Source organism: Carassius gibelio, chromosome A15 (genome assembly GCF_023724105.1).
Source record: "Carassius gibelio isolate Cgi1373 ecotype wild population from Czech Republic chromosome A15, carGib1.2-hapl.c, whole genome shotgun sequence".
In the NCBI taxonomy this organism is placed as follows: Eukaryota; Metazoa; Chordata; class Actinopteri; order Cypriniformes; family Cyprinidae; genus Carassius; species Carassius gibelio.
The window spans coordinates 2,993,024-3,018,511 of NC_068385.1; the positions used below are offsets into that span (position 1 = coordinate 2,993,024).

Here is a 25,488-nt window from a genome sequence, read left to right on the forward strand (position 1 = left end):
TGGCTCAGATCCATTTTTGCTATTCTTTTTTTTTCTTTTCTTTTCTGCTGTCGCAAAATGATGATGGGATCAGTGTTAAAAAAAAACTGTCCGTGAATGATGATGAAATAAAGCTGAGCTGACCTCCTTTTGTCACTGAATAATAGGATTATTAATATCAGTGTGGAGGATGATTATTAACTTCAATTAGGACTCGCTAAAGCTCTTGATATATTCAAATCTGCAAATAACTCTCCTGGTACTATTAATATTGGCATACCAGGGTCTAGCCACAAGTGTGCTATCTAATGTTGATGTTGTTCTATCTATCATAAAAATAAAAACAATAATAAACATAAAATAATAAAATGTGTAAATGAATAAAACAAAAGTTTTATGATTTAACAAAGAAATAAAATAATAAGAACAAAAAATATGTATATTAGCTATTCAATTCAATATACTGTCACTTTAATATCTTATCTAATTTGCATTATAAAAATAAATTTTAATTTATACTTAAAATTAATACAATTTATAATCTTTACATTATAAAAAATAATAAGACCTAAATTTAAACATCAATATCTTTAAAAAACAATACTATTCTGTGACAGTTAAACATGGTACATGTGTTTGACAAAGGCCTTTATCAGCACGCCTGACATTTTGACAGGAGAATCGCTCTTCAGAACGAGATGGAAGGGAGAGAGAAAAATGAAGAGATCATTGGCGAGGAAACTCCAGAACAAAGAGGCCTTCAATGAGCTAAACGTTTCCTGAGTCATATGCTCGTCCAAAAAGGGGCGGAAGCTGGAGTCATTGTATTGATTTACACAATCCGGCATCCTATTCGCTGGGTCAGAAAATAGCACCCATACTGTTGTCATTCTCATATATCACAGCAAAGCCTCTGGATAGTGTGTTATGGCCACAGAGGCACACAGATCGCAATGTTGTGGAGACGCAGAGTGCGTGAGAGGAAAGGGAGATTTGATGTGCCTCCAGGTCACACTTAACAGGACACTTGAGTCACATATACAGTACTGAATGGTCTGGAATCCAAATACGGCACAAAAATGTCCAAATCAACTGAACAGTTCTTGTTGATTTTTTTTTAAATTGTGTTTGTATATATCAAACACTTCTAGGATCTGATCCTGGACAGTTATGTATTACAATATCATAAAATGCTGAAATTTAAATACTGATAAACGCCAACTTATGTTCCATTCCATAAAGTACGTTCTTAGCTTGAAAAAGCCAATTTCCAATATGGAGCGGGAGAGTCAAGGACTAAACAGTGTTAATTTGAGCTCATCTGAGATTATATTATGCCAGATACTATAACACCATACTGCTATATAATGTAACACACTGGCAAAAAAAAGACAAGCAACTGATTCAGACATACAAAAGCAATGGTAAAAAATCAGAGCATGAACCAGTGAAGGGAGGGAGACCATCTGATCTGATATGGTTGGGTACCTGCTATGAAATGTATGTGTGTGTGTGTGTGTGTGTGTGTGTGTGTGTGTGTGTGTGTGTGTGTGTGTGTTTATTAGAGAGAGAGAGATGGTGAAAGAGAGAGAGAGACTCTTGAGAAAGGTGGTTGAGGTGGAAAGCTGTGTTAAACAGAAAGTACAAAACAATTATGAGTAAAAAGTGTCATAATAATATAACTTTACTTATAGTCTCTTCCTCTCATGTCAAACCATCCCCCAAGAATGTACAAAGGTTTCATGTCACCTAATAGATGTACAGTAGCCTATAATTAAATTAATATATATATATATATATATATATATATATATATATATATATATATATATATATATATATCATATATTGGTCATACAGTATTTTGGACAAATATTTTTCTTAAAAAAATAAATTATATATATAGTGTTACATGGCTGTCAAAGGCCCAAAAATCATTCACCTTGCTTTTATTTCCAGAAAGAGGCGAAGGACAATTGTTAAGTGTGATCTCTGCATGCAAACAACAGAGCTCTATTAATTATGGTTGGCAAAATTATGCAGGCAGAAGGAGCCAAGCAGACTACAGTGAGGACTAGAGCCAACAGACCGTGATTCCTCAGTACAGTGACCTAGCAATCTGCTCTATGCAGTGAACCAGACAAGCTTAAAGATATATGAAGAACATGTAGAAATATATCATAGTCCATTAAACATCCGTTCAAACTTGTCTCCTTTTTTTAAGAAGAAATGTTTTTACTCAGTGTGTGCCATATAAGCGTTGCGTCATGTGATGATGGGGATTTGGAAAGGGCACGAGGAATCTTGTCACTTAGCCACGAGGTGATCGTGTTGTTTGTTATTTGATTTCTGAAATAATATCGCGAGAAGGTGTTTAAGGATTTCGCGCATCTATACACAACTTATTTTTTTTTCAGATAGGCCTATTGTAGTTGAGTGATCTGAAGAATTTGATCTAAATCGTTAAAATATTTCCTTATTGCAGTAGGATTTTTGAACGTTTCATCTGACAATGAATTTGAATAAAAGGTTAAATTAAGGAAAAACAGGCACGTTATAAGCAAACGATTTTGAAACGTTTCAAAAAGTTGTAGGCTAATTAAAAAGAATTGTGACTAATTGTACACTGTACAAGAACAGAAAATGTATACGACTCTAGTAGTTAATAAAAAATAATAAAATAAGTTCAGATTTTTAAGACAATATTTTACTTCTAGCGAACAATTTAATTTAATTTAAAACGATTTAATTTAAAACATTAAAGAACTACACTACTTCGGAATGGTTTATTTTTTAAGCAAAAGTAAAACTTTACAGAATACTCTTTTATATATATATGATATATTTATATATAGCCATAATTAAAAATGCGACAGAGATTTAAATATGTTAGGAAGAACGCCTTAACGCATTATTTAAACTAAAAAGACCTTTATCTTATTTTAACAGTGAACTTCACAAAAACATAACCTAATCTTTGTATATGCTATAAGACAGACGACGACTCAAATGAACATAAGGTTTAATTTGCTCTTTTATAATAAAATGAATAACACGGATTCATGTTTGAAATATTTCAAATGAAACAAAAGATTCCGGCGCTCGGTAGCTCACTGAGATATGTAATGTTTAACATTATATCCATTACCATGCAAAATAATTTCAATAATATCTCTAATAGTATAATATTCAAAGCGAATTTTAAATAACGTAAACTAACGCTATTGTCAAACGTGGACATTGAAACATTAAAAAAAATATCACGTGAAACAATACTGCAACACCAAAAGAAAAATCGAATTAAGAGGTCAACGAAAAACAAGATGCATGTCAAAATACAGAGAAAACGATAGCCTATTTTTGCCTATTATTGCAATACAGATTTTTAAATGATAATGAAAATGAAACTTTTAAATATGTATATAAAATATTCTATTCTCAAATGTAGCCTAGAAAATGACATTATTTCTGATAAAAGGAAAATAGCCTAAATAATAACAGGCATAATCCGTATCTAATAACAATAGTTGGAAAGCCCGTATATATATCGCGGATAAACCTGTATCTTCTCCCTCCAATGTGTAGGTGTGTTTCCACCAGGAGATGGTTGTGTATAAAAGCAGAGGATTAATTTGCCGTCAAAAAACTGAAGGTAGTGACGACTCGGTCCGCGATTGGACGAGCTTCTCTCAACCCCTCCCTTTATAATTTCACAGTAGTGAGTTCGGAGTCTTAAACACACCAACACAGCCAGGACACACACTTAAGAGCACCCTGCACTTTCCAACCCCTCCTATTGCAAACAGAGAAAAGACACCGCAAGTGGATACAAGAGGTTTGCTGAACTACTGATCCGTGTGTATGGACTTTTAAATGCTGAATTAGAGTAAGGGGTTTTACTCTTTTTTTTGGTCGCAATTGAAAACAGAAGCTGATGATTTAACTGCCCGACTCTGTGCATGTGCTCAACGCACAAATAAAAAGCTTCTTTTTTATTTCATAATTCATTTTTTCCCTCTAAATAGTCCACTTTTTCTCTAAAATTGGCTCCTGTACAAACAGCCGCGTTGGATCCCTCGGGTTACTGCGAGACTCCGGTGTACAACCCGGATCTCTGTCCAAATATGATCGCCGCCCAGGCCAAGCTGGTGTATCATCTCAATAAATATTACAACGAGAAATGCCAGTCTCGGAAAGCGGCCATCTCCAAGACCATCCGGGAGGTGTGCAAGGTGGTCTCAGATGTCCTGAAGGAGGTGGAGGTCCAGGAGCCTCGCTTTATCAGCTCCTTAAACGAAATGGATAACCGCTTCGAGGGGCTCGAGGTCATCTCCCCAACAGAATTCGAGGTGGTCCTGTATCTGAACCAGATGGGGGTCTTCAACTTCGTGGACGACGGCTCTCTGCCGGGCTGCGCCGTGCTCAAGCTAAGCGACGGGCGGAAGAGAAGTATGTCCCTCTGGGTCGAGTTCATCACGGCTTCTGGATACCTGTCCGCGCGCAAGATCCGCTCCAGGTTCCAGACGCTCGTGGCGCAGGCTGTGGATAAGTGCAGCTATAGGGACGTGGTTAAAATGATCGCGGACACCAGCGAGGTAAAATTACGCATCAGAGACAGATATGTGGTCCAGATTACCCCCGCGTTCAAGTGCACCGGCATATGGCCGCGCAGCGCTGCCCACTGGCCGCTGCCGCACATCCCTTGGCCTGGTCCGAACCGGGTGGCAGAAGTCAAAGCCGAAGGTTTCAATCTCTTATCGAAGGAGTGTTACTCATTGAACGGGAAGCAGAGCTCGGCGGAGAGCGATGCCTGGGTGTTGCAGTTCGCGGAAGCGGAGAACCGCCTGCTCCTGGGAGGCTGCAGGAAGAAATGCCTGTCCCTGCTCAAGACGTTGCGCGACCGTCACCTTGAACTACCCGGGCAGCCTCTCAACAACTACCACATGAAAACTCTCGTGTCTTACGAGTGCGAGAAACACCCGCGCGAGTCGGACTGGGACGAGAACTGCCTCGGGGATCGACTGAACGGGATTTTATTGCAGCTCATTTCGTGCTTGCAGTGCAGGAGATGCCCCCATTATTTTCTGCCAAACCTAGACCTTTACCAAGGAAAGCCACATTCGGCCCTTGAAAACGCTGCCAAACAGACTTGGCGACTGGCGAGAGAAATTCTAACCAACCCTAAAAGCCTGGAGAAACTCTGAGGTAAAAAATAAAAAATAAAATAAAATAAACGGCATGTTTGTGAATCGGAGGTCTGGCTTATCAAAGTTCTGAGGCCTAGACGATGCTAATCAGGAACTCTTCCACAAAACGGTCACCGTTGAAACTAACACACCTTGTTTTTGTTGTAAAAAAATATTTTAGAGAGCTCCGTTTAAAAATACTTCACATTAGATTAATTTGTCTTAAGGAAAGAGCAAACTGTATGTTTCTACGATGAAAATGAATGGTTACCTGTCAGTATTACTGTTTCTTTCTCTTCTTTTTTCGAGCCCTGCCCAACAACACGTTTTACCTAAAAGCTTTCGAAACAAAGCTATGTGACAGAATACAACTTGTACATTTTATACTGTAAATAGACACATTTGTAGATTGTGAATCCGGTGTCTGCAGTTGTGAATGTTGTTCTGTGACACGTAAATAGAAGTATAATTTCACCTGTTTTAACATTCGCCTGGATTATTTCTGAAGAGAGAAAGAAGAAAGACACATTTAGACTTTCATCAAGTTTACATTTTAATGGTACTATTTGTTACGTTCCTAAACATTCCATACGCATACTTGAATTCTTATTTAAAAGTATATTCGATCGTTTTTGTTTGTACCTTGCATACCTGATAAAAGGCTGAAATTGAGAATATATATATGAAAAAAATATATATACCTGAAAATAATGCACTTGAAATACACTGGAATATAACATTTTGTGGTTTGATTTTTTATATCTGTCTCTGAGTTTATTTAAAGAGTTAATAAAAACAAATTAATATTTGTGTCCAACTAATGATTCATGATGCATAAACACTGCAGTGTAAGACGAGGCACGATATTTGGGGATTTTTGAGCATCTGGATCTTTGGCATAAAAATCACACGATGTTAGCATGTTTCTTACTAAATAAAAAAGCGGGGAAAACACCAAAACAGAAAAATAAGGAAAGAAAGAAAATAATTTCTTCCTGTGAACAGTGTTGTTGAGCGAAGGACAAAGATGAACTGAAATATGGATAGCTGAAATGTGATTTGACGATAAAAATCTCTTATGACAGTTCGACACATCAAAAATGCACCCCTCAAATAATGTTCAAATAATGTCATTTTAACCTACGTTTTTTTTTTTTTTTTTTTTGGACTATATTTACTTCACTTAATATGTAATTCATGACCAAAATAAGTATAACAGATTTATGCGATTATGAGTTTTTAACACATAGCTTTGGTTAATTTTACATAGCGGTTATTTGTACATAAACCATCATTCTAAACTGATATTTTGTCATGAATGCAGGTCTAGTAAAAACTAGACAGCATTTTTAAAAACAAAATCAAGATCTTGGCACGTGGCCTTACGGGGCATTCAAGGCATGGGGCTCGGTTAAGAAAATATATATATATATATATCTTTTTAACGTTATTAAATAATTAAAGGTTTTAATAAAGCTGTAAAATTATTAAGCACTTCATAGTATTTTATTGGGTTCCATGTCATTCAAAGTGATATTCTGCTTGGTATTTTTGTGTGTACACACTTACAAATACATATACAAATGCAACCTACTTTGGCATCAGTGCGTCTGAAGGCTGGGTCATCTTCGTCCACTTCAAAATAGATTTCCGTGGTAGTGATAGAGAGAGTCCCACGAGCTACAGTGACCGGGGCGATAAGCTGGGCCGGGGTGCTCAAAATAACAGGGCCTATAAAAATGACACAGAATTGTATTTTCACAGGGGAAATAGGTCTCACCAGGCAGTCACCAACAAACGAGAGGTAATGCAAGTTAGTAGCTGATGTATACACAACAATACACATAGGCCTACATTAAACAATTTGTGACATTTATTCAGAATGTGTTTGTAGGTATAGGCCTATCGTAGGTAGACTATATTCAAGATCATTTGGATTTACACAAAAATTATGAATTTAGTATATATATTTTTTTCTAATTGAATTAAAAGGTAAATATGGAGTTTTGCACCAACATACGAATGAAAAATGAAATGGGGAAAATATGTAAATTGTTAAAGCGAATAATTTTAGAAATTACACGATTAGTCCTTCAAATTGAAGCGTCGGCTATCTGAAATTATATATATATATATAAAAAATACTTTCGATTATTTTAATAGGTAAGCGTTTCTATGAGGCCTAACGGCAATAATTTCACAGTCACTTTCTTTCATTATCTTGCTACAAAACAAATCATATTTGAGTGATACGCATTTATGCGCTTCCTAATCAAATCAGTCGTTGAAATTTCCTTTTGATTATATGAAACCTGTAATATTGACCTTACAAAGATTATTAAAATATTTATAGACATTTTGACCTCCGGTCTAACGATTTAGGATCTAATCCCAACTGCGCGCGCACGCGCGCTCTAAATGTTTCTCTTTGACCAGTCCACCGTCTTTTATTAGTTCAGCCTTGAAGCAGCCCACGGGTCTGTCCTGGATGTGAGGAGATGCTCTAGAAATTGGGATATTTATCGATCTTCCTGAACTCCAAAGAGCCACTTTAACGTCTCATCAATCTTAATCTACTCTCCTCGGCCAATTATGCCCGATACTGTTGCAAGATTACAAGTGGATTTGGGTTTCAATTCCCAGAGCACTCCTCACTGCTCTCCCAGACCGCTCGTAGAAACCAAAACCGCCCTGCCTCCTTTTGTACCGCCATTTCACTTTCCAGCAAATATTACAAACGAAACAATCTGTGTAGCAGCAAAGCAGGACTTTAAATAGAAGATATGATAGACTGAAAATAAACGAATAGTTTATAGCCAACAATACGACAAGATTTTACGCGAAACGGACACACACACACACACACACAGATAAAATAAATGTAAAATTGAGTAGCCGAGGAATAAAACCACAAGTATCATATTTGTTGGCCCCAACACAACACCTATAGGCTACAACCAATTCCAAATACTATGTTGTTAATGTTAACTGAGGAGCAAGAGTATGAAATAGGCCAATCAATGTTTTAATCACATTTATCTTATAAGGAGTTATGCTGAACGAATAAAAATGTTAACCTCAAATAATTCGACAAGGCAACATTGCTTCACCTGTGAAAAGCTAGTGAGCCCTTTAATCCGAATCAAGGTCCTCTCATGTAAACTAACACGTTTAATAGAGAAAGGGCAATTGTAACGTGGCCTTTAGAGGGACACTTGCGAATCCAGAGACAATACAGCATTAATCCAACGCGCAGAGAGGATTAGCGCTAAACCCTTCAGAGACCTTTAAAAAAAATGAGATCACACAAAAATACGTTCATATTACATAATCAGAGCAACCAGGCTTCACATGACATGTAATCTCATCTGCTGCTGGGACTGGGCAGTTTCTCGATTATGTAAAACCATATGAACAATATTTATCGATGCTTATAAACATTAGCTATAGGCCTATACTGTACTAAACGATGCAGTCCTATACTATACTATACTATACTATATTTTATGACCCCCCCCCCCAAAAAAAAACAACAACAACAACAACAACAACATCAACATCAACAACAACAACAAATAAATAAAAATAACAAAAAATAAAATTACAAAAATGTAATAATAATAATAATAATAATAATAATAATAATAATCCTATTTGATTCATTTGTATCGCTAGTGTTCCAGTGATGTAGTGTTGATTTCAGAATAGGATTAGCAGATTATCATGTTGGAATAAAGGTGCAGTTGTACTCAGCAAATCTGAGCTGCGTGCAGTCAGGTCGCGCGCTCTCTCCTGACGTCAGCTGTTAATAAGACTGCCTCGCACTGTCGACTGTGATTTCACTGGAGTTTGGCAAGACAAAGGCATGCTGGGTAAATATATGATTGTTCTCTCTGTCACTACATGGGCCCTAATACAAATATGAAAATAAGACAATTTATTGTTTGATCATAGTACAAACGTAGATGTGAAATGGATCAATAGAGTATAAAGTGGTGCAGGTAAAATGTTAATATGGTGGTCTAATATGCAACAACACACACACATAAGAGAGCCTGTGTGAAAAAAAAAAAATCAGTATCATATCTCTTTAACATCACACCTATTCTGTCTATGTTTAGCTGACAGCTCCTGTTCTCTGATTGGCTGTAGGCGAACTGAGCCCTTCTCATTGGCTTTGAGAAGGCTGTTGTTGATTGGCCTATTGTTCACACTGCACCCATTTGCACTAGCATTAGCATGTAGGCCTGCTGTCAGAAAATAGAAACAGCACACACAGCATACTGACACAGATGGCACAGCTCCCATTGTGGCAAAGATACACCATTCAGATAACAGAGATCAACTATAGTAAAACAAACATGCATAACACACATATTTGAAAACTAAATGTTGAGCAAATACAACAATTGTCATTAAAACAGGTCACAACATAAGCCTACCTACAATGAGTCATAAATAGCTTACATACAGAATAAAACAGATTTAGGCATAATCATCTACAAATACTGCACAAATCTACAGTGGCATACAATTAATGCATACAGTTTCCACTGAAATTTTTAATTGTTAATTTTTTCAACATAAATTTACTAAAGTTGTTTTTTAAATAATCAGTAAGCAGTTAAAAGTATTGTAAATACAATCAAAAGTAAATCAAAGTGCTGGAAATACAATATCAGCGCATCTGATGCTTTATGTGATTCTATTTGATGGTGCTCATTTAACATTTCAGGAATTTATAATAAGCCGTGCCAGGATTTATGATTGATTGCATTCCAGTAAAATATGGATGGAAGAAAAAGAACAGCAGTCTGCATTCCTGCACTCTGAATTGGCTTTCATTGGTGAGAACATATTAAAGGTAATTGAGGTAACCCTGATTTAGATCTGATGAATGAATTCATGAGTCCAAAACACTGAAAGAAGAAAAAAACACCTAGATTGGCATACAGATCTGCTTATAAATTGTGAATGAGTTTGAACAGTTTGTATGGAGCTTTAATAACATGATAAGGTATGCATATAGGACTGAGCATTACATAACACTTCAGATAGCAAAGAAAATATAAAGATTAATTATGGCATTGGATATTCTACAGATGCATTTATCTCTCACCACTCATTTTTAACCTTCAGTGACTAATGAAGGTCTGCAGAGCGAGTGGGGCATTGATTATTCAGGCTATTATTAATAACTTGTCATCTACACATTCACTATACATAAATCACATATAACATCTTCCAGCGTAGAGCTGATAAAAAATAGGAGTCATTCCGATATTAGAGTTGCTGGGAATAATGGAAATTTAAGTGATTTTTAAAAAAATATTCCTCAAACTAAAATAAATAAAACAAAATAATCATTAGACAATTTTAGTTACAAAGGAAAAATCCTGGATTAGAAATGAATTATCCTCCAAATATATTAAACATGAGGTTAGTTTCGACAACTCAATATTAGCAGTAGTAATTTGGAAAGGTATGAAACTTTAAACAATTAAATCATCTATATTGATCTTGATTGCATCCTGATTGTTGTTCAGAATCAATTCTTTAATAATGATATTTAATTAATTTGATTTAATGTAATATTTGTGGTTCTTGAAGGGTTAATCTGTCTTTAAATAGCCAAACTTGCCTCTGCAAATAAATATCCGGGGACAGAAATTTGCTGTGAGAAAAAATAGAAGAGAAAGACCTATTTAAAATATTGTTTTACTATAGACTTAAAAAATAAATAAATACACATTCAGCAAAAAAAGAAAAAAAAGTAACACTGTCCAGATCAATGGTTAACCCTATACACACTTCCAGAAAAACGTAAACATAGTCCAAACTCAAAGCAGCCACACTAACTACACTGGTCTGCCTCTAGATCGAAAGGTAAGATATATTTATCTATCTGTTCTATGTCAAATTCTGTCATTCTGACAAAATGCCATGCTTAAGCTATGTCTAAATAAATAAATGCTACCCAGTGTGGAATTATGCAGACATTTCAGATTAAGTGCTTTTGGCAGGATTTTGCTGTTCAGGCAAACCTACAGGTATGGTTGAATACAACTTTATCATTTCAATAATATAACAAATTATGTCTAAAAATGATTTATCCAAACTCATGTGGCACATAAAACCTTTAAACCTGAGGACTGAAGGAACGTCATGGAGCTGATGCATGCTGAACGGAGAACCGTCTCTTCCATACAGATTGCACTGTTTATTGTGTATAGGTTGACTCACCTGCCAAGTTGTCCACCTCTTTCTCCTGCAGTAGACTGACAGCGTCATCGTCCCCCTCGAGCATCAGCTCTGTCTCAGGATTCTGGCTGACCAAAGCCTGGCCACGGAAGGCCTTCCTCCCTCTCAGGGCCTCGTCTTCCTGAGGGCCTGCAGGGAGACAAGGATGTTGAAAACAGACAAAGTGTGTACTTCAGTTTTCGAACTGTGTCAAAGCTCTTGTTGTTCCTCCAATATATATATACTGTATACAGATAAATATTGTGGTTGCCAAGCAATATAGGAACTTATTTTATTTCAAAAACCCATTGAAAAAACTATAACGATAAAGATAACTATAAAAATATACCTACAATTGCACCTACAACCACACAATAACATTCTGTTTATTATACGCATGTGCTGCAGTTTTGCTGTCTGCCGCTTTTAATGTGTGCACTCTTTAATGTAGGATGAATTCTGATTGGCTGATGTTTTATTCATTCATCAGCTGGAAAAAAAAAAATTCTGAAAGGGATTCCAATTATATTGTTTCTCTGTGCCGTTAAAGTTACAGTTGTGGTTTGGAATCTGATATTAATTTAAATTTAAACAGATTTTTAGAACTATTTGAGAACTTTATCATTATTATTACAGTTAACATCCTTTGTGTCAGTGGTCACCAAACTTGGTACTGGAAGGCCGGTATCCTGCAGAGTTTAGCTCCAACTGGCCTCAACACACCTGCCTGGAAGTTTAGTAAGACCTTTATCGGCTGGATCAGGTGTGTTTGATTAGGGTTGGAGCAAAACTCTGCAGGACACTGGCCCTCCAGGACTGAGTTTGGAGACCTCAGTTTTGAGTCAAAAGGCATTAGCATCTTATTTCTGGAATGTATTGCTATAGGAACAAACTCAGTCTGGCGTGAATATCAGCAATGATGTCAAATTGTGTAACACTTTTTATGTCAATATCCTGACTGGAACCACAGGAAAACTATAATGCTTTAAGACTCTATAATTCTCCCTTAAATTAACTCATGATGAAGCATATGTAGACCTGTCTACATTTCCAAGTTCATTAGGCATAATGAAATCTACTCTTTAAATATGAACAAAAACAAGATTTAACCCAGCAGCGCAATTAAGCGACTGCAGATACCACCAAAGCCCATCAAACAGTCTTATCAGAGGCAAAAAGAAAAATTATGCAAAAAAAGAATTGAAAAGAAAAATATTAATTCTGCAGCTTTAATTACTAAAGAAAAGAGAAAAATGGCAGTAAGGCCTGACACACATCACTGGATTCGTTTTGTGTAAGGTCAGATTTGCCTGAGACACCAGAACAGAGAAATTCTGTGGGGAAAAAAGCAAATAAGAAACACTTATCAGAAATAGAAAGTGTCTGACACTCTTTCGACGTTTCTTTTCAGTGCAGTGTTTAAAATGTTCCCTACACTCCCGTGGGGTTCATGTACCTTGTCTCAGAGCGGTCACGTTCGAATGCTGTCAACACCACTACACAGATGAAGAAGGAAAAAGAGAAGGAGAGAGAGGGGAAAAAAATAAATAAAATAACACAGCGGGCTTCCTGCTCTGTCTCATATCTCAGGAGCTTTCATCAGAGCCAAGGAAGAAGTGGGACCGCTTTTTGGAAAAGGGAGCGTGTAACATTTAGAGGCACAGAGCCAGCGAGCGGTCATGGATCAAAGCAGATGGAGGGAAACTTAAGACTGTAATTCTGTAAACCGTCATTACGCCTGCATTAAAGCAGGGAGAGCTGATGGAGCTGAGCTCCAGTCTTGACTGGCAAGTTAAAGCTTAGGACCTCAGTGCAATGCAGACAAAATAAACCAGGCGGATTTTGACAAGAAAATGATCCTGAGCAAATGGAGAAAGTTTGAGAGGGGAAAAGTATAAACAAAAAACAAACAAAAAAAAAATATTTAGCTTTAGAATGTTTTACACAAGAAGCCACAAGAAGGAAATCAAAATGAATAAATATAAATTCCCACTTAGACCTGTTCACTGCAAATCTTCATTTGTTGTATTTGTTGCTAAATTGTAGATGTAGTCCCTAGTAACAGCTACAAACATCATTGACACTCATATGTCATTCCATGTTCACAATGAGTCAATTTTATATCACAAAGAATGAATACTCCAAATGGAAAAAGGGTTGAATATTAACTAAACAACTGGATAATGCATTGTATCAAAGATTAACATTAATCAACGTGCGCTCATTACTATACCATTATGGTCATCTATCCGTGCCAATAGCACAACCACCAGGCTATTTGTGTTCACAATGAATTGTCATATATGCAAAACATAGATCAAAACGTAATTTTTCAATGATGTCCACGTATATGGTCACAAAATAAACATTTTCTGAAAATGTACTCACCTTCAGGCCATTCAGGATTTGGATGAGTTTGTTTCTTCATTAGAACAAATTTGGAGAAATGTAGCATTGCATCACTTTCTCACTAATGGATCCTCTGCAGTAAATGGGTGCAGTCAGAATGAAAGTCCAAACAGCCGATAAAAATATCACAGACTATAAAATAACATCTTACATAGTCAATCCAATGTTGTCCTTTCACATCAAAATCCACCAGCACATTTGTTTACAACCGTTTCAGTCTGTTTTTGCTTGTAAACAGTGCTTGGTCTGTGCATCCTTCTCTCCTGATTCAGATGAGATTACTTTTTTTTTTTTTTTTTTTTTTGGCAAAAGCAGTATTATGGATAGAGGACTCGTATTTTAGTTGGAAAAAAATTATGTGAATATATTAAAATAAATCTCTTAATTCTGGATTTATTTAAAACAAAAATGCAGCTTTTCCCTTCACACAATTTTAATTGATATACTAGAGTCATGTTGTGGATTATTGCAATGTTTTTATTAGCTGTTTGAGCTCTCATTCGGTGTCAATTTTTTTTTTAATGAATATAGAATTCTTCTGCGTCATCTTTTTTCCTACCCAACACACAGTAATGGATTCTGGCATCATCTTCTGTGCAAAAACAAAAACAAAATAAAAATACATGCAGTGCTGCCACTTAAAGTTAAGTTAGGAACATGGCTATAATTATGGTCCTACCTTTTGGAACATGCTTCACATTGGGAGCGCTATGAATCTTGCCTACAAAAGCTTACTAGGTTCTGGAACACAGTGATGCATGGTCCTATTTTGAGAAATGACAACGGTACAGAAGCTTCCTGTTTTTTGTCTTAAATGGCAAGCCTTTGATAGAAAGCCTACATGGCCACATATATAAGATATCTAGTAACATAGACGATCATTTGTCAGTCTTAGGAATGAGGCTTGATGGGAACTCGAGATCACTACATTCAGACCTCCCCAGGGACTCGAAAGGACCCCTCACTTGTATTGTCAACCACCTCGTTTATCGGCACCCCTGAAGCTCGCTCACTGGACTCCTGTGAGCCAGCACGGTCAGTAGTGAGGCTATTCAAGCCCAGCATAGCTTACCCGCTCTGCCATCAGAGGGTTTATGTTACCCAGGGCACAAATTTGGCATGAAGCAGTAGGGTTGAGAAAGACCAGGTGATGGCTGGTCTGCCAGTCGTGGTGGTTTGCTAAAAGCTTGGATCTGATCCATACAGCTGGGGGACGGGGGACCTGTCATTGACTGACTGACATATGTATAGAATAACAAACAAATCAAAATGTAGCTGTAGCTCTAAACTTATATCCAATGGCTAGCACAATATGATGGAAACCAAATATTTAAAGTGGGCTCAAAATAGCACCTTCAGCGGTGCAAAACTGTTACATGATAAATGCAAGGAGAGCTGAGTAGCTTGGGATTTTGAAGGCTTCGAAAAATGAAAGAAAAAAAAAGATTCTAGTTTGCAACTCAATTATGTCACTACATCACTATGAGACTTCTTCAACACACAGATCTCTTTACTTGGCCTTTTTCTTTCAAAAGTCACATCAAACGTAAAAAAAATTAATATTTTTGGCATTTATTGTGGCAAAGGAAATTTTACAGTTTGTGAAAGCAGCTCCCAAGGTGGAAAAATTTAAGTTCTCGGTAGTTTTACTGTTCAAGTTTTTCAGATAAACTAAAAGGCTTCAAATAGGCCTTCATTTGGTTGTTTATTGTTGCTCAGAGTCCATGTCTTATTTATGGTTTTAGCTCTAGAGTATTTGCCTTGCACTCTTATTGCCCCACTTGAGTAATGCATACTTGTAGCCTTGAAAGAGCAACAACATATAAAGAATGTCATTATATTCCATAAAGCAGTAATTCCATCTGATGTATCTTACCATTCTGGAATTGACAGATGAGATGCCTTTTGTAAAAATACACAGTGTACTAAGACGGAAAAAGAGATTGTGTGACGTGTAGACGTATGCCTCTGCAGTTGACTGATCTATATTAACTCAAACAAAATGTTGCACATGTGCCATAAGTGCATTCGCACACAAATAAAGTGGCAAAGCGGGCTTGCTGTGCTCGTCGATCAAATGCTAGGAATTCTGCAGTCAGCTCTGGAAAAAGAAACACAAGTTCATAAAGTGAAACTGGAGACCCATGCAACGTTTTTGTTATGGTTTTACTCATTTGAGAAGCATTTGGTATCACACATACAGAACCGATATGGCTGATTACAAGGCCCACCTGGAATCTATATGCACAGAATTTCACAGACAGCTCCAGAGATTTAGAATTAGAATGCCTGTGTGTTCAAATATTTGGGCGAATTTGACTGGTCTTTCACATGCAAATGAATCAGAAGTGGTATAATGTTAATTATCACACAAAATAATTTTGATCCGTCCCCTTGTTTTCTTAAAAATAATCAGGGTACCAGCAGAGATTTAAGACATTTTGCCACCTTTCATTTGAATTTCTTAAGCAAACAGTCAGCATACTTTTGTCGATTTACTTCTATAACATTTTTATTGAAAGATCACACATCTCTTATGTTCGCCCTTCTTCTCACTCTCTTTCACTCTTTCTCTTATAACAAGCTATAAAGATCTGTGTCCAGAAAGGGTCATTGGGTCAGGGCAGAGCTGCTCACCTGAAAATGAGACTGCAAGGACACCCGGAGGCAGAACAGACTGTTAAAGAGCAGGATCAATATTAACCTGACTTCCATTTCATGCTTGCCCAATTCCAATCAGCTAACATTATACTCGGCCACTCGTGAATAAGGGGGAAGGTACAGTATCAATAGCACGCTCACTATTTTGTCCGCATGGCCAATAGACTAAACTGAGCTATTTTAAAGCAAAGTTTCCCACAGACACATGCAAAGGTGTCTGGGAGTGAGGCACAGAGCAGGATGGTTTATGCTTATACAACATATAGTCAGCCGTTTGTGGTCCCATTACCTGTTCCTCTATTTTCAAGATTCAAGATTCAAGATTTTTATTTGTCACATACAAAATTATATATAGCATATATAACTAGCAGTGAAATGTTTGTAAAATAGTCAGGTCCGCTCCATGGACAGTGCAATTATTAAAGAAAACAACACAGATGAAAATATACATAAATATAGCTATGTTAGAATGAAATAAAAGTAAACGATAAAAATATAAGAATAAAATATAAAAAAGATGTATATTGTAGAATTAAATTTAGAACGCAAAATAATGTGCATGAAAGTAAACTGTAGTCTTAAATATTAAGATATACAGGGATGTACAATGTGCATATGTGCATTTTACTGTAGTCTTAAATCTTAAGATACACAGGAATGTACAAGAAGCAAATGTGCAAACAGGGTGACACTGTCAGTGTGTCTATGTGAAGTAGTGAATGATGAATATCTTACTGATAAAGTGAACATTAAGTGGAGGCATGAGGATGTTAAGAGGCTGGTTTTGAGTTTAGGAGCCTGATGGGCTGGGGGAAGAAACTCCTCCTGAGTCTCTCGGTTTTTGCCGTCAGGCTACGGTAGCGCTTACCAGATGGCAGCAAAGTGAAAAGATGGTTACTGGGGTGGGTGAAGTCTTTGATGATTTTAGCAGCTCTACTTATCTACTTGTCTACTTGAATCTTGAATCTTGATATAGTCAGCCATTTGTGGTCCCATTACCTGTTCCTCTATTTTCAGTGATTGAAGATCATATTACAGCCACAGAAAATACATTAAATTACCATGAATCAAATATAATGATGTTGTTTCTAGAGTAGTTACAACATTTTTCGTTACAACACATATATCATGTCCACCCATGTCATTTTGCAAAAAAAAAGGAAAAAAAGAAAAGTGAAATATTGCTAAAGCGCTGCATATGTTCTAATGCAGACAAGCTCTATGAAAATATGTCAATGTGAATAAAAACAAGCCCCATATGCAGTGACTGCTGTCAACTGCCAGTGTTCTGACATCTGAGAGCAGGCATTTTTCAATCTCTTTGGTTTCTGGCAAAAATAATGGAAACTTATATGCGCCCTTAACAGTTAATTCATTCAAATCACCTACGTTAACTCAACTTACCTCGGCCGCCAGTCACAAAAGCAGCTGAAAACCTCTACTACTGCCAGCTCAGCAGAGCACACAGCTACTGACTTTTACAGCTTCTGAAAAGTATGATTTATATATCCTATGCAATGTACAGTGTTACATATAGTTTTCATTATAGTGAAAAAATAAGAGTGCTTTTAAATACAATGAACTAAACGAATAACATCAAATAAAAAAGAACATTATTATATTTATTTTGAAATCATTTATTTATTTTTTTATATTTTATTTTTAGTAAAAATATAAACTTCATAATTTTTTTCACCTGTTTCGTTTATTTTTTATGTTTTTATTTAAGTCCATTGCATTTATAAGGTTATATTTAGCTCAAAAGCTTAGCACTCTTCTGCTGGTTAAGGAAATAGTCCCTCCGTTTCTATAAAACCGATATAGAGAAGTTGTTCTGTGCTCTCACTCTCTCTCAGGCTCTCTCTATGGCATTGTGGGGGCAACATCTGACTACAGGCGATCCCTTTCACATGACAATCTTATGCATTATTCCACTCATTAAGGACTGGTAGAAGCCTGGGGACCTCAACAAGTTCTCAATCACAGCGGCCCCAGACACTAGACTGCGGGTCCACAGAGACGCACTGACAACTTACCAAGGACAGGCAGAAAAAGAAGCCGGGGCAGAGGAATACTGCAGTGGTGTGGGCTTCTGAAGAAATGCAGGAGATATACTGGGTAATACGTTTGAAAAGACAGTGTGGATTTGATATGGTGGCGAAATGAATTAGTGGGGGGAAAAAGTCTGTTGTGACATGAGCAAGGGCCACCAGCAGGTCAAGGAACAGCTGGCATGTGTATGTACGAGTGTGCATGTGTGTGTTCTGGCTCTGACACACAGACCATCTGACACGGCCTCAAAACAGTTGAGCACAAAAGGCCAGACATGTAGATAGACACAATATTAAAGCATCACAAGTCAAAGAACACTCTTTAAAACGACATATGTATTCCAAAATGTATTTCATTACACTAAAAGTGCAATGATCCCAGTATCATCCCAGGTGGCCGTTAGCAGCATTCTATCAAAACATGCTGTCAAATAACACTCTCATATGACTCTACGTATGAGCTAATATCAAAGGTTCAATTGTGGATTTGCCCGTGTTCGGTTAATGAACTCCCCCTTGTATCTTCAGTTTGATTCCTGGAGGAGAAGCGCTCGCAGTGGTTAATAGTATTGAACCGTTTCTCTTTAAAGACTCTGTTGTGAGACACAGAGCCAAATCGTCAGCCATGCGGTGGGCAACGCTGCAGGATTAAACGGGTCAATGAGGAAAAATGTTTGAGTGTAAAAGGCAGAAATAAAATAAAAAATAAAAAAAAAATAAAAAAAAACCTGCGCAATTTTCCTCTCAACAATGTGTGCTATTAGAGAATAAAAACCTACCATAAAGCCCTCTTGCCATGTTCAATTAACAAGTCTCATAAATATAAAACCTATAAAGCTGACAACTAACTCTTTCTCAGCTCCGAGAATATTAGTTGCGTCCAAGAGTTGATTGGAGGCTTTCTAATTCACATATGTGTATCCCATTTGGTGAACAATGATGTCATTGTATGAAATGAACGCAATTTGGGAAAATGAGCTAGACTGACAGAGTCCAGCAGCATTTTTGATTGGCTGTTGGCAGAATTACTGACCGTATTCCTCCAGCGATTTGCACGTGATGTCCAAGTGGGTGGAGCCAAAAGGGTTTCGGATGAATCTCCGCCTCCTCCGGAGGTCATCCTCCCAGAAATCCAGACGCCAGAAGTCATGCAGCTGACTGGAAAAAGGGAAAAGACAGGAACTCCTGTTAGGAATCAGAAAAAAAAAAAGTTGGAAAGCTAAAATGAAAAAAATTTAAGCACAGAGTATAATACAGCTTATTGCAGGGCACATCATACTTTGGCACATTTTTATATTATTACACATTTCACAAAAAATACAACAAGGTTATAAGAATTCATAAAAAGGTAAACTTATGAGATACTAAGTTCCTACATGAAAAGGGGAAATTAGGAAATAATTAAATAGTGTAATTATTAAATGATACAAAAACGAGAAAGATGCAAAGATATTATAGTATATTATAAGACAAAATGTCGATAACAGCCCTAATTATGAAATAAAATTCATTACCTAATAAAAATCTGACTTTGTCATTATTATTACTCGCACAGTTGTCTTTGTCACAATTTCAATTTTTGCCAAAATTAAGACTTAGTGTTTCATAATACTTTTTATCTTATAATCATGACTTCTTATAATAACATAATTAGGGTTTAGCAAAGCATAATTTGTTTTTCCTTTGTATGGGAGAAATGTGCTTTCACAGACACACACAAAGAAAGCATTACATTTATATAGCAGCGTAATACTCTACATACAATGCTATGGAGAATTGCAGTTTGGAGGGTACCCAAACCAAAGGTTACACATGACTGGGAAAACCAAATGATGTCTGGTCAAATATAGCTAATTCATGAAGTTCATTAACACTCCAGAAACCCAGATATGCGTTTGCACGAGAACCCCTCGGGATTCAAGACCCATTAACAAACACTTTATCAAATTACAAGTATCAATGGTGCAGCTTGCCTCCTTTTACTGTGTTTTTTAACAAGTCTTGTAAATCAGAGGTAGGACCCTCTATGCAGCCGAAGAGGGGTTTTAATGATGCTGGGGTCTCACCGTAGCCACACCCCAGGCCAATAAAACAGGGCCCCCCTCCCTCTGCATATGTGCAGCTGTGATTAAAATAACGTGCTGAAATATTCATTGAAATGATTCCCAGGGCCCTGGAGCAAGCTGCAGAAAATTGCGTTTTTATTCATTATTAATAACAGCGAATTAAAGGCCATATAAAAGGAAAAAATGAGAGGCTGAGAAAAAAGGGGAGCAAGGGGAATGAGAGGGAAATGGCTACAGCATGTGGTAACCATCTTTGTAAATGATTATTCCAACATTAGCAGGGACCTGGGCTAATTTTATTGCTTGCAGCTAATGCAAACCATTAAGGGCAGGGACCAGCGTCAGGTTACTAAGTGCAGCTCGTTTCAAGCACGCTCGAGCTGGAGATGTTTCAAAGGCATCAAAACGGAGTGAGAGAGAGAGGGAAAGGAAAATGCACAGAAAGGAAAAGCGTTCCAGCACCGAATGATACTGCAGCTAATTTACTCCAAAGAGGATTTAGAGAGTGATGATTGGTTTAATTGGGGGATAGATGACAGCATGGTATGGGACAATCAACAAATTCCACATGTGGTTTGTCTTCATTACCAGCTACTCATGGGGAAATACACCATTCACTTTGAGCCATATACTAATTTCCATCAAAAACTATGACATGAATCATTTGTCTAGGTTTCTATTTTACAAACAAAGGTTAAAGAACTATCTGTAGGAATATTGTATAAAAATTTACTGATTTGTGCAAAATTTGTAGGGGAAAAAGGACTAATTCAGCCAAATTGAGAAATTCTATCATATACTTGCTCTAGTTTTGTCCAAATATATACTGTATGCTTTTTTTTCCCGTTATAACTAAACCATACCAGTTTGAAAATGTGTATTGAGTAGTATGTACATATAATGCCAATATAATGGAAGTAGCGATAGATATTTCCAATCTTGCCATTTCATCAGATCAAATTCTGACATTTTGATTAAAAACTACAAGGTTAAAAAAATACAACAAAAATGAAGAGCACGCATTTAAAATTTAGATTTAGAATTTCCATTTCATGGTGAATTTTATAGCTGAAACGGAGGGGATGATTAGTTTGATTAAATGTAAAAAATTGTTTGATTAAAAATATTTATTTTTAAATATTTTAAATGTTATAGTCGCTATAAATAGTCATTATGAAAATTCTTTAAAAAAACAATTGAGTTAATAATAATTATACACACACACACACACACAGAAATAGAGAGACACAAAAGCTGTGAAGAAGAAAAAAAAATTTGTTTGCCCACTATTAATAGTATTTCACTCACTTGTATATAACAATAGAAGCCAACATTCTCACTTTAACACAAAGCAGAGCCATTCCATTAAAAAAAAAATCCTCAGATCCTGCGGAGGTGTTTGCCCCAAGCTATGGATTGTATTGAATGGGCCTCTCTCCACTCTGCCATAATATTGAAGCAGTCTAAACAGATTAAAGTGTTACAGCAGGATCACATCACAAAAGCTGCTTCTTGTTGCGTGAATATTGTATCTACAAATGTCAAGAAATCAGGAGGCTCAAGGGACTTAGCCGAGCTCTGACAGCAACATGAGTGCTCACTCTCAGTTTAACATCAATCAAGAATGTGTGTGTGTGTGTGTGTGTGTGTAGGAAACAAAGCCTGTTTGCATACATGAGTGGCATGCCAAAAGTTCATCACTCGCCGGGGTATGGAAAGCAAAACGTTTTGTCGGGGGATTGTCTGTTGTCAGTTTTACACCTCGAGAGCCAGACAGAGATGTCAAGAGGCGGAGAGGTCAAAGTCACGTAAATGACATTGTAAATGCAAGATTAGAGGGCGAAAAAATGTAAATCCCACCGAGGCAACCAGCCGATTACCATTTACGATTATAACATCCAAAGCTGAGTAGAGGACAGCCGCGGGAGAAATCCATGTGCCGAGTACACTTTGAAGATTTCTGAGTTTCCCCTCCCACAGCACACATGATTATTTGGATTTGGTTTGACAGTGGTATTTCGGCCGTGTACCGCAATTCGGATTTAAGCCCAAACATTTTTGTTTTCTTCTTAATAAGGGGATTAGACAAGCACATAGTATTACAATGACTGATAAACCGAAGGGTGCTTGATGACACCGTTTACATTTCTTCATCCACTTTTTCCCCTGAAGCATATGCTTTTACTTTGGTGGTGGTTTCCGCAGGATTGGATGAGGGTCCAGTGATACGTTAAACCCTGCGGTCAACATGTAGAGCTGGATTTAGTCAGTGCCAAAATTGCCATGATGTGAGTTTCCTCACCCAGGGTGGTCCAGCTCAAAAGAGAGGTCTTCTAGCCACATGGACATTTTGAACCTATACGGTACTCTTTTACAACTTATTTTAGTCTATCACACCCCTGTACTGTGTGTTGTGTTATCTTTCCCCATGTGCATGTGCTCTGTCTCCCGTTTATTTGGTTCAGGTGTGTCTAGTTAATTATCTTCATTTGCCAGCCTACCTAAGTTGTGTTCTGTTCACTGTTTTCTGTCCGGTATTGTTTGCATTAGCATTGATAGTGTATTTGTGAATTATTTCAAAATTGACTCGCCTTCAAATCAACTCTTATGCATTTTTATCTACCCAACAATTGCTTAAAAGTCTCTTTTATGTTGTATTATCGCTTACAGAACGCCATTCAGCCAATTAAATTTGACCAGAACTAACTGTTATATAAAAGAGCAATTTGCACATTTTGCAATGGTGCTGTTGTGCAGGAGTCTTTATTAGAAAATAAACGCAGTGCCTATTAGGCTACTTAATTGTGTTATATCTCAAAAAGGAATGGAAAATATTACTCTATTCTCGCTGGTCTTCACATTAAAGAGTGAATCCTGATAGCCGTTTCTTCTGAATGGTAATCAGTCACTGGAATTAGCTTCCGACACGCTCGACTTTCCCAATCGCACAGCTCATGATGACAGGCATAAAGGATGGTGGAGGGCCGGCCCTCCTCGAAAGCGGCTCAAATTTATTAGTCACATCGGCCATCAATCACCCAAATGGATTTCCAACTGCATTTTAAAAGCTAATTTCCCTGCACTGATAACCAAAACTATCAGGCAACCAGAGTGCCAGTCATTATTTACTACTGCTTTGGGTGTAATTTTTTTTTCTAAATGCATCACAAAAGACTGGTGTAAAAAACTGTGTATCCCTGTCTCTCTTCCACACAATAAAAAACACCCTCAGAGAGTGAGAGAACAAGATTTAAGACCCTTGTGTCCATAAGGCATGTATTGTTTGTGAAAGGCCATAAAAAATGACAGCCATGATTCGGTCTAAAATGGCAAAATGGGAAATAAAGGAAAGGAGAACAATTTAATCTTAAAATATATATATAGCTATGTTTTTGTTTGGAAAGCCTGGCTGCAGGTATGATCTATTGGGCTTTTATACTGGTGTTGTGGGGATATATGGGATGCTGGTTCATGAGATGGATTATCCTGTTACCGTGCTGCTCTGCAGGGCTTGAGCGGTCAAACCAAGCAGACCTTCATTCTACATCTCCAAAGATTAATTTAAGTGGGAGGATTCAGTGGTGCAACTGTTCCGTCTAGACACATCTTTGACCAGCTCTGAATCTCTTTGGTCTAATAGAGCCTCAGTCTTCTGAGCAGAGTCTTTGTGAATAAGGCCTTGTTCATACAGACAGCAAAACGCCACATGAACTCCCAATCTTAATCCAAACCACGTTTGAACGAGGTTTGAAATCGGTTCAGAATTGTTTTTTTTAGACAGTGTGCATTAGTGTCTCTTTTCCCACACGGTCACTGCTACATTCACTATGTAATATATATTTACATAGATATTTATCATATATCTATATAATAGGGCTTTCAATCAATAAAAAATAGGGCTTTCAATCAATAAAAAAAAAAATTACAATTAATTGTAATGAATTAAAATTAAATTAAAATATATTTTATTGTGGCACACAAAATATTGATAGGCATTAAAAAAGAGGATTATGTCCAATGATAAAACAAACCATGCATATTTGACTTGTAAAGCCAATTACTGGCAAACCATTCAGATTTGGAAAAGAATACAGTCATGATCACGGTCATTGAGGCCGATGCTGATTATCTAGAACTAACTCCAAAACAGATAGTCTCTTGTTGTGGCACATAAGAGAAAGGGAATGGTAGGGAAATTCAATAAGGCACCATTATGTTCTCATTAAATGCATCCATTGGGGACAGAAATGGAGCATAATTACTAAAATCGAGGTAATCAGTGACTGCTCTATTTTGGGGGTCGCCTGGCTTTCCTCTGTGCCACATTGGCTCTGTGATGTTATGGCTGCCATTACCCATGTTCATGACGATAAACACACACTCAACACTTTCAATGAAGTTAAGACAACTCTCCACCCCCTATGCGTCTGTCTGTTTGAAACTGGGGGTATTAGCACTACTTAAAACTAACAAAACTTGATCTTTGGGTTTTGCCAGCCAAAATCCTAAGATAGAGATCATTTAATATGATTTTACAATCATACATTTAAGACGGTACTCCTCATTGGAATTGCATCTCAGATGTTGCAAGATAAACAGAATTCTGAGAAAAAGTCAGTTCCTGTAAACTCACGATTGCAATTTTATAACTTGCAATTCTGTGATTTTTTTTTTTAGATATAAGCTCGCAATAAAAAATGTTTAAAAAAATCAGAATTGGCATTTACCTTTTTAATTTTTTTATTCTGTGGCACAAACAAGCTCCCATAGAAACTTCATTAGGTACTGTAGATGAATCAACAAAAAAAAGCCCTTTGGCTTTAGACTGGCAAGGCCTGCACAGCAGGTCACTGCATTGGATGAAGACAGACGCGGCTGCCTGTGTGAAAGACAGAG

At 37.0% G+C, this 25,488-nt stretch overlaps 2 protein-coding genes across 2 annotated transcripts in view; one reads left to right on the forward strand and one right to left on the reverse strand.

Moving 5' to 3' along the window:
* LOC128028945 (neurobeachin-like) overlaps nt 1–25,488 on the reverse strand; it is a 235,933-nt gene that overhangs the window by 79,663 nt on the left and 130,782 nt on the right. Inside the window, exons 37-40 of the mRNA XM_052616324.1 lie at nt 19,560–19,684; nt 11,409–11,555; nt 10,807–10,839; nt 6,760–6,896 (exon numbers count right to left, since the gene is read on the reverse strand). Of these exons, the coding sequence (XP_052472284.1) occupies nt 6,760–6,896; nt 10,807–10,839; nt 11,409–11,555; nt 19,560–19,684 (442 nt within the window). The remainder of the gene's footprint in view (nt 1–6,759; nt 6,897–10,806; nt 10,840–11,408; nt 11,556–19,559; nt 19,685–25,488) is intronic.
* Nucleotides 3,689–5,982, forward strand: mab21l1 (mab-21-like 1). The gene has a single exon (XM_052616323.1). It carries the CDS (start codon nt 4,104–4,106, stop codon nt 5,181–5,183), a length of 1,080 nt encoding a protein of 359 aa, XP_052472283.1. The 5' UTR covers nt 3,689–4,103; the 3' UTR covers nt 5,184–5,982.

Bases quoted from the DNA above. Each gene is read 5' to 3' on its own strand.
- mab21l1 (XM_052616323.1), top strand. From the start codon at position 4,104: ATGATCGCCGCCCAGGCCAAGCTGGTGTATCATCTCAATAAATATTAC.